Genomic DNA, 10,780 nt, shown 5'->3' on the forward strand with positions numbered 1-10,780 from the left:
ACACTGCCCCTTCCCTTTACTCCTCAACAGGCTTACTGACTGAAGAAGAGTCATATCGGATTCAAAACATTAACTCTATTTCTCTGTTCATGGGTAAGGCCAGACCCACTCAGTGTCTCCCACTCCATTCTCTGGGTGTGTTTCAATCCTGTTCACTCCATCCATTCTCACCCCCCCAGCCTGCATGAGGACATTGTGGTTTAATCCCATTCATCACTCCCTTATTCCTCTGCTGTCCATCCTTAAACTATGTAAAGGCATTGACACTCTGTCCCAGGAGGCCAGTCCTGCTGTGCTATTGCTCCAGCAGTCCCTGGTTTAGTGCATTGTTATATCGCCTCCATGTCTTATTTTTCACATGTGTGTGATCTAGTGAGTTGGACATTGCTGTTGTCCTGTGTTACATTTGAAATGCTATCGTTTTCGAACTGGCTTCAGTCCTGTGATGAGTTTGGCACTGTGTGATCATATGTCCTCTGTAGGAGTCCAGACTGGAGCTGGTCCACCTTGCTATCAAGGCAAAAAGTCCAGGCAGTGAAGTGAAGAGAAGAATTGATGAACTAATTGACATTGTCATCACCGACTGCAGGTAAAGCTGGATATCAGTATCAGACATAAAAGTCAGAGGGCAATGCCAGCATCTATCACTGGGGGGGGGGGGGGAAACCGGGAATTTACATTAAAGAGAATCAAACTAACTACAGAGTATCCCAGTGTCTATTGTTGAGAGTGACACCCAGTATCTAATATAGAGAGTAACACACAGTGTCCGTTATATAGAGTAACACCCAGTGTCTGTTATACAGAGTAACACCCAGTGTCTGTTATACAGAGTAACACCCAGTGTCTGTTATGTAGAGTAACACCCAGTGTCTGTTATCCAGAGTAACACCCAGTGTCTAATATACAGAATAACACCCAGTGTCTAATATACAGAGTAACACCCAGTGTCTGTTATACAGAGTAACACCCAGTGTCTGTTATGTAGAGTAACACCCAGTGTCTGTTATCCAGAGTAACACCCAGTGTCTGTTATACAGAGTAACACCCAGTGTCTGTTATGTAGAGTAACACCCAGTGTCTGTTATCCAGAGTAACACCCAGTGTCTAATATACAGAATAACACCCAGTGTCTGTTATCCAGAGTAACACCCAGTGTCTGTTATCCAGAGTAACACCCAGTGTCTAATATACAGAATAACACCCAGTGTCTGTTATACAGAGTAACACCCAGTGTCTGTTATACAGAGTAACACCCAGTGTCTGTTATCCAGAGTAACACCCAATGTCTAATATACAGAATAACACCCAGTGTCTGTTATACAGAGTAACACCCAGTGTCTGTTATGTAAACACCCAGTGTCTGTTATCCAGAGTAACACCCAGTGTCTAATATACAGAATAGCACCCAGTGTCTGTTATACAGAGTAACACCCAGTGTCTAATATAGAGAGTAACACCCAGTGTCTCTTATATAGAGAGTAACACCCAGTGTCTAATATACAGAATAACACCCAGTGTCTAATAAAGAGAGTAACACACAGTGTCTCTTATATAGAGTAACACCCAGTGTCTGTTATACAGAGTAATACCCAGTGTCTAATATACAGAATAACACCCAGTGTCTAATATACAGAATAACACCCAGTGTCTACTATAGAGAGTAACACCCAGTGTCTACTATAGAGAGTAACACCCAGTGTCTAATATACAGAATAACACCCAGTGTCTAATATACAGAATAACACCCAGTGCTACTATAGAGAGTAACACCCAGTGTCTAATTTAGAGAGTAACACCCAGTGTCTAATATAGAGAGTAACACCCAGTGTCTAATATTGAGAATAAATCCCAGTCTCTAATACAGAGAGAAACACCCAGTGTCTGTTATATAGAGTAACACCCAGTGTCTAATATAGAGAGTAAATCCCAGTCTCTAATACAGAGAGAAACACCCATTGTCTGTTATATAGAGTAACACCCAGTGTCTAATATAGAAAGTAACACCCAGTGTCTCTTATATAGAGTAACACCCAGTGTCTAATATATAGAGTAACACCCAGTGTCAGTTATATAGAGTAACACCCAATGTCTTTTATACAGAGTAACACACAGTGGCTGATATAGAGAGTAACACCCAACATCTACTATAGAGGGTAACACCCAGTGTCTGTTATATAGAGTAACACCCATGTCTAATATAGAGAGTAACACCCAGTGTCTACTATAGAGAGTAACACCCAATGTCTACTATCGAGAGTAACACCCAGTGTCTAATGTATAGAGTAACACCCAGTGTCTGTTATATAGAGTAGCACCCAGTGTTTAATATAGAGAATAACACCCAGTGTCTCTTATATAGAGTAACACCCAGTGTCTGTTATATCGAGTAACACCCAGTGTTTAATATAGAGAGTAACACCCAGTGTTCATTATATAGTGTAACACCTAGTGTCTAATATAGAAAATGACACCCAGTGTCTCTTATATAGAGTAACACCCAGTGTCTACTATCGAGAGTAACACCCAGTGTCTAAGGTATAGAGTAACACCCAGTGTCTGTTATATAGAGTAGCACCCAGTGTCTAATATAGAGAATAACACCCAGTGTCTCTTATATAGAGTAACACACAGTGTCTAATATATAGAGTAACACCCAGTGTCTTTTATATAGGGTTTTATATATTAACACCCAATGTCTACTATAGAGAGTAACACCCAATGTCTAATATATAGAGTAACACCCAGTGTCTGTTATATCGAGTAACACCCAGTGTCTAATATAGAGAGTAACACCCAGTGTCTCTTATATAGTGTAACACCCAGTGTCTACTATCGAGAGTAACACCCAGTGTCTAATGTATAGAGTAACACCCAGTGTCTGTTATACAGAGTAACACCCAATGTCTAATATAGAGAGTAATACCCAGTGTCTAATATATAGAGTAACAACCAGTGTCTACTATAGAGAGTAACACCCAGTGTCTGTTATATAGAGTAACACCCAATATCTAATATAGAGAGTAACACCCAGTGTCTAATATATAGAGAAACTCCCAGTGTCTAATATAGAGAGTAACACCCAGTGTCTAATAGATAGAGTAACACCCAGTGTCTCTTATATAGAGTAACATCCAGTGTCTGTCATATAGAGTAACACCCAGTGTCTAATATACAGAGTAACACCCTGTGTCTGTTATGTAGAGTAACACCCAGTGTGTGTTATATAGAGTAACACCCAGTGTCTAATATAGAGTAACACTTAGTGTCTAATATAGAGTAACACCCAGTATCTAATATATAGAGTAACCCCTAGGGTCTAATATGGAGTAACACCCAGTGTCTAATATAGAGAGTAACACCCAAGGTCTAATATAGAGTAACACCCTGTGTCTAATATAGAGTAACACTCAGTGTCTAATATAGAGTAACACCCAGTGTCTAATATAGAGTAACACTCAGTGTCTAATGTGGAGTAACACCCAGTGTCTGTTATGTAGAGTAACACCCAGTGTCTCTTATATAGAGTAACACCCAGTGTCTCTTATATAGAGTAACATCCAGTGTCTGTCATATAGAGTAACACCCAGTGTCTAATATACAGAGTAACACCCTGTGTCTTTTATATAGATTATCACCCAGTGCCTAATATAAGAGAGTAACACCCAGTGTCTCTTATAGAGTAACACCCCGTGTCTGATATATAGAGAGTAGCACCTGATGTCTAATATAGAGAGTAACACCCAGTGTCTCTTATATAGGGTAACACCCAGTGTCTAATATAGAGAGTAACACCCAGTGTCTGTTATATAGAGTAACACCCCTTGTCTGATATATAGAGAGTAACGCCCAGTGTCTGTTATATAGAGTAACACCCAGTGTCTAATATAGAGAGTAATACCCAGTGTCTAATATATAGAGTAACAACCAGTGTCTACTATAGAGAGTAACACACAGTGTCTGTTATATAGAGTAACACCCAGTGTCTAATTGAGAGAATAAGACCAAGTGTCTAATATATAGAGTAACACCCAGTGTCTCTTTATATAGAGTAACACCCAGTGTCTGTTATATAGAGTAACACCCATGTCTGTTATATAGAGTAACACCCAGTGTCTGTTATATAGAGAGTAACACCCAGTGTCTACAATAGAGAGTAACACCCAGTGTCTGTTATATAGAGTAACACCCAGTGTCTCTTATATAGAGAGTAACACCCAGTGTCTACAATAGAGAGTAACACCCAGTGTCTCTTATATAGAGTATCACCCAGTATCTACTATATAGAGTAACACCCTGTGTCTAATATAGAGAGTAACACCCAGTGTCTGTTATGTAGAGTAACACCCCATGTCTGATATATAGGTAGTAGCGCCCAATGTCTAATATAGAGAGTAACACCCAGTGTCTCTTATATAGAGTAACACCCAGTGTCTAATCTAGAGAGTAACACCCGGTGTCTCATATATAGAGTAACACCCAGTGTCTCTTATATAGAGTAACACCCAGTGTCTAACATAAAGTAACACCAAGTGTCTAACATAGAGTAACACCCAGTATCTAATATATAGAGAAACACCCAGGGTCTAATATGGAGTAATACCAATGTCTAATATAGAGTAATACTCAGTGTCTAATATAGAGTAACACCCAGTGTCTAATATAGAGAGTAATGTTCTATGTCTCTTATATAGAGTATCACCCAGTATCTACTATATAGAGTAACACCCTGCGTCTAATATAGAGAGTAACACCCAGTGTCTGTTATGTAGAGTAACACCCAGGGTCTAATATAGAGTAACACCCAGTGTCTAATATAGAGTAACACTCAGTATTTAATATATAGAGAAACACCCAGGGTCTAATATGGAGTAACACCCAGTGTCTAATATAGAGAGTAACACCCAGTGTCTCTTATATAGAGTAACACCCAGTGTCTAACATAGAGCAACACCAAGTGTCTAACATAGAGTAACACCCAGTATCTAAAATATAGAGAAACACCCAGGGTCTAATATGGAGTAACACCAAGTGTCTAATATAGAGTAATACTCAGTGTCTAATATAGAGTAACACCCAGTGTCTAATTTAGAGAGTAATACCCAGGGTCTAATATAGAGTAACACCCAGGGTCTAATATAGAGTAACACTCAGTGTCTAATGTAGAGTTACATCCAGTGTCTGTTATGTAGAGTAACACCCAGTGTGTGTTATGTAGAGTAACACCCAGTGTGTGTTATATAGAGTAACACCCAGTGTCTAATACAGAGAGTGGTACCCAGTGTCTAATATAGAGAGTAACACCCAGTGTCTGTAATATAGACTAACATCCAGTGTCTAATATATAGAGTAACACCCAGTGTCTAATATACAGAATATCACCCAGCGTCTAATATAGAAAGTAACACCCAGTGTCTGTTATATTGAGTAACATCCAGTGTCTAATATAGAGAGTAACACCCAGTGTCTAATATACAGAATATCACCCAGCGTCTACTATAGAGAGTAACACTCAGTGTCTAATATAGAGAGTAACACCAAGTGTCTAATATACAGTGACGCCCAGTGTCTAATATAGAGTAACATTCAGTGTCTATTATGTAGAGTAACACCCAGTGTCTACTATACAGAGTAGCACCCAGTGTCTAATATTGAGTGACACCCAGTGTCTAATATAGAGAGTAACACCCCATGTCTACTATAGAGTAACACCTAGTGTCTAATATAGAGAGTAACACCCAGTGTCTCTTATACAGAGTAACACCCAGTGTCTGTTATATAGAGTGATGCCCAATGTCTAATATAGAGAGTAACACCCCATGTCTACTATAGAGTAACACCCAGTGTCTAATATAGAGAGTAACACCCAGTGTCTCTTATATAGAGTAACACCCAGTGTCTACTATAGAGTAACACCCAGTGTCTAATATAGAGAATAACACCCAGTGTCTAATAAACAGAGTATCACCCCGTGTCTACTATAGAGAGTAACACCCAGTGTCGATTGTATGGAGTAACATCCAGTGTCTGTTATAGAGTATAACACCCAGAGTCTATTGTAGAGAGTAACACCCTCTGTCTGTTATAGAGAGTTTAAAATCACACAATGCTGGATTATAGTCCAGCAGGTTTATTTGGAAGCACTAGTTTTCAGAGCGCTGCTCCTTCATCAGGTGGTTGTGGAGTATATCACAGAATTTATAGTAAAGTGTCATACAAATGAAATGGTATATTTAACAAACCTGATTGTTGTTAAGTCTTTCATCGTTTGGAATGGGGTGCGGGTTTTGGTTCATTAATATATAAATCCCAGAATTTCTTTTATGTCACATTCTCAAGGTTTTATAACAAAGAGTGACATCTCAGCTCAGACAATGCATTAAAGGTGTGAGGTTAGAGTCTGGTTGTATCCCAATCTTAAGTCAGACTGTTTCTATTTCCAAAGTGGAATTTACAAAATGATTATTAGAGAGAGGAACACTCTGTGTTTTATGGAGAATAGCACCCAGTGGATGTTATATAGAGTAACACCAAGTGTCTATTATAGTGGGTCAGTTAAGGAGATTTACACCAGTGTCTCTTATAGATAGATGTGTGATATGTAACTCGAGGAAATGTGTCTATACTCTGTGTTACAGGTTTGCTCGCTGAGCTGGAAGGTTCATTTCCAGACGTTTCGTCACCATACTAGGTAACATCATCAGTGAGCCTCCAGATGAAGTCGGGAGCTTCATTCGGAAGCCCACTGAAGATGTTATCTAGTATGGTGATGAAACATCTGGAAATGAACCTTCCAGCTCAGCGAGCCAATCTACACTCAGATTCTCAACCTGAGCTACAAATCTTCTCAAAACTCGCTAATTCTGTGTTACAGGCAGAGAGGAGATGAGGGCCAATTACAATGGGACAGTTCCAAAGGTTGATGCCATCTCATTTCCTGATTTACTACCATACACTCTTTGTCAGAGCCATAACAATTCTCCAAAATCCCAGGAATGTCTTTGCAGCCATATTCCCGACACCTCCTGGGTGACATTCCAGCTGTAGTTCCCTGGCTGCCTTACCCCTGCAGTGCTGAGGGATGGGGGTGTGCTGGAATCCAACAAGGTTTTGTCTTCTCTTTTACACAGCCTGCCACTTCCCAAAGTCCCGGAGATTCCGTCTGCCACCTGCCTGGACAATCACATCTACAGATTCCGCACAACAAACTTACTCCAGATCACACAAGCTGCAGAGAACCTCAAACATGAAGACAGTCCTGATCTGCAGCTCACCCTGGATCAGGCCGAGGATTGGCTTGTTCGACTCAAGAGCATGGCAGAGGAGGTGATGATCCCTATTTATTTACAGTACTCACACAGTCTGGATGGAGGCTCAGCTTCTAATGGAATCGCCCCATGCATTCTGGTCGGAATCAGTGCTTTGTGCTGGGATTATTGCATCCCTTTCACACTCCCCCCATCACGCACTCCCGGGACAGGGACAACATGGGGCTAGATATAGAATAAAGCTGCCTCTACACTGTCCCCATCAAAGACTCTCAGGATAGGGACAACATTAAGTTAGATACAGAGTAAAGCTTCCTCTACACTATCCCCATCAAACACTCCCAGGACAAGGACATCATGGGGTTAGCTACAGAGTAAAGCTCCCTCTGCACTGTCCCCAACAAACACTCCCAGGACAGGGATAACACCGTGTTAGATACAGAATAACACCTTGTCAACTCTGGGTGTCTGGTTGATGTTATAACCCATACCAGCTCATTGTTCCTGTAACATGGGGTCCATGTGGGCCCTACCTCACTATCTCAGTGAAATATCTCCCTATCCTGAATGTAAAATCCACCTGTCTGTCAAACCAGCTCTCCATTTACACAATTTCTTGGAAGAAGACCATTCAGCCCATCGGGTCCATGTTGAGCATTCAGTCAGTTGCATTCCTTGGGGTGCCCACTTCTTATTATCCCATAGGTTAGTACATTATGTAGTGGGGACCCAGATTCAAATCCTGCCATGCCAGACAGTGGAATTTGAATTTAATAAAAATCTGGAATTTGGGGTCTAATGATGACTGTAAAACTATTGTCACTCATGGAAAAAAAAACGTCTGGTTCACTAATGCCCTTTAGGGAAGGAAACTGCCATCCTTACCTGGCCTGTTCTACATGTGACTCCAGACCCACAGAAATGTGGTTGACTCTTAATTACTAGGAATTGGTAATAAAGGTTGGTCTTGCCGGTGAAGCCCTCATTCTGTGAATGAATAAATCAGAAAAACCCACTCACATGATGGAGAATTGGGAGAGTTTGAGGGTTCACGTCCTCAGAATTCCTTTTGAAGTTCCCTCTGTGACCTCAGGAACAGACCTTGAGTAGGACGTTAGTGAAAAGGCACTTCCTTAGTCGTCGCTTTGTTGTCTTGTTCTCAGAATCGATTGCTGACAGCAGTGCGGTGTGTTTCTATTGACAGCCACAGAACAGTTTACCTGACATTGTGATCTGGACATTGCAAGGAGACCGGCGATCCGCCTATTACCGTATCCCGGCACACGAGGTTCTCTATTCCCGCCGAGCCCCTTACTGTTCCGGGAAAAACTGCGGACAGCTTCAGACAATCTTTTTAAAGGTGAGGGGCTGACGGGACTGTGGGGTGGAGGGAGCGGTGGGGGGAGGGGGGGGGGTGTGGGGGGCGGGGGGCAGTGAGAGCCGCATTCATCGGGCAGCCCACTGGAGCTGAGATTCCTGGGATGAATTCACATCTGGGCGCTGGCTACTGCGTTTCAGCTGTAGTCCATGTGGGTGACATGCTATTTCAGAAGGCTGGGCCCAGTCTGTGTGATATAGACAGAGTGCTGCACTGTCAGAGGTGCCATTTTCAGCAGAAAGACCTTATGGGTGGCACAGTAACTCAGTGGTTAGCACTACTGCCTCACAGCACCAGGGACCCGGGTCCGATTCCAAACTTGGGCGACTGTCTGTGTGAAGTTTGCACGTACTCCCTGTGTCTGTGTGGGTTTCTTCTGGGTGCTCTGGTTTCCTCCCACCATCCAAAGATGTGCAGGTTTGGGTGGATTGGCCATGCTAAGTTGTCCATAGTGTTCAGGGGATGTATACATTACGTGGATTAGACATGGGAAACGTAGGGTGGGGGGGATAGAGTGCTTTACAGAGGTTCAGTGTGGACTCAATGGGCTGAATGGTCTGCTCCCACACTGTGGGAATTCTATGAGTTTGTGCGTGGATATAAAGATCCCACGCAATTGTTTTGAGGATGAGCTAATGGTTTCTCCCTGGTGACATCTATTCCCACAACTAAGCTCGCTGTGGGACATTGCTGAGTTGCAGTTTGTGGGTACTTGAGGTGTGTCTACAATTAGCTGCCGTGTCTCTGATGTTCTTTCTGAAATGGTCAGGAGAGGTTTCTCAGGCAAAACATTTCTTTTGCGGCAGAACACCAGGAACTGCGGAAGCTGGAAACCTGAAGCAAAAGCAGAAAATGCTGGAGAAACTCAGTAGGTCTGACAGCATCTTTGAGGAGAAAAACAGGATCAACGTTTTGAGTCCAGTGACCGTTCTTCAGAACTGAACTCCACTGAACTCGAAATGTTAACTCTGCCTTCTCTCTCTCACTCCACAGATGCGGCCAGACCTGCTGAGTTTCTCCAACACTTTTGGTTTGCTTCGGTGACAAGTCTCAGCATATTGAATCCATTCCTGTATTGTCCTTGAACAGGCTTTGGTCTTTGAGTGAGCTGTCTTTTAGGGCTATGAACTAAGAGTGGTGTACGTACGTCTGAGTGTAAGCGCTGTTTACAACGTCTGATTAGATTCCCTACAGTATGGAAACAGGCCATTTGGCCCAACATGTCCACACTGACCCTCTGAAGAGTAACCCAACCAGACCCATTCCCTTGCCCCATATTTACCCATGAATATGATGCACCTAACACTATGGGCAAGTTCCCATGACCAATCCACCTGACCTCCACATCTTTGGATTGTGGAAGGAAACTGGAGCACCTGGAGGAAACCGATGCAGACACAGGGACAATGTGCAAACTCCACAGAGACAGGTGCCTGAAGTGGGAATCGAACCCGGATCTCTGGCACTGTGAGACAGCAGTGCTAACCACTGAGCCACCATGCCGCCCTATTCCTCTTGTTGAAGATCAGAAAGCCAGGCTAATTCTCACTAAATATGGGTTAAAATCCCACTACAGTAGATCTTAGACTTTACATTCAATTAAAATAAAGCCTGGAATTCTAACGGTAGCTTAATTTATCGGATGTTTGCATCATTGGCTGGCCATTTATTGCCTGTCCCTTGTTGCCCTGGAGAAGGTGACGTGAGCTGCTTTGTTGAACTGCTGCAGTCCACAGGCTGTAGACTTCTCGTTGCCTCGGGAAGGCAGTCAACATCATCAAAGACCTGGGCGAAAGTGAGGCCTGCAGATGCTGGAGAACAGAGTCGAGAGAGTGGTGCTGGAAAAGCACAGCAGGCTAGGTAGCATCCGAGGAGCAGGAGAATCGACATTTCGGGCAAAAGCCCTTCAACCTCTTCCATCAGGCAGAAGATACAAAAGCTTAACCATGTGTACCAGCAGATTTAAGAACAGCTTCTTCCCCGCTGTTATAAGATTTCTGAATGGATGTGAAAGAGACCTTGGAGTGCAGGTTCATAGCTCCTTGAAAGTGGAGTCGCAGGTAGATAGGATAGTGAAGAAGGCATTTGGTATGCTTTCTTTTATTGGTCAGAGTATTGAGTATAGGAGTTGGGA

General features: G+C 42.6%; 1 protein-coding gene across 1 annotated transcript; it reads left to right on the top strand.

Annotated features, from left to right (window-relative positions):
• Positions 1 to 482: 482 nt before the first annotated feature.
• On the top strand, positions 483 to 8,628 carry LOC122546675 (dysferlin-like; the record flags this gene model as incomplete). Its single annotated transcript, XM_043685337.1, has 3 exons — positions 483 to 589; positions 7,131 to 7,326; positions 8,473 to 8,628. Coding segments are annotated over 3 exons (459 nt in total), but the record flags the coding sequence as incomplete, so codon positions are not given.
• Between the last annotated feature and the right edge of the window lie 2,152 nt (positions 8,629 to 10,780).

The sequence above is a fragment of the Chiloscyllium plagiosum genome, unplaced genomic scaffold (genome assembly GCF_004010195.1).
Source record: "Chiloscyllium plagiosum isolate BGI_BamShark_2017 unplaced genomic scaffold, ASM401019v2 scaf_13821, whole genome shotgun sequence".
Taxonomy (NCBI): Eukaryota; Metazoa; Chordata; class Chondrichthyes; order Orectolobiformes; family Hemiscylliidae; genus Chiloscyllium; species Chiloscyllium plagiosum.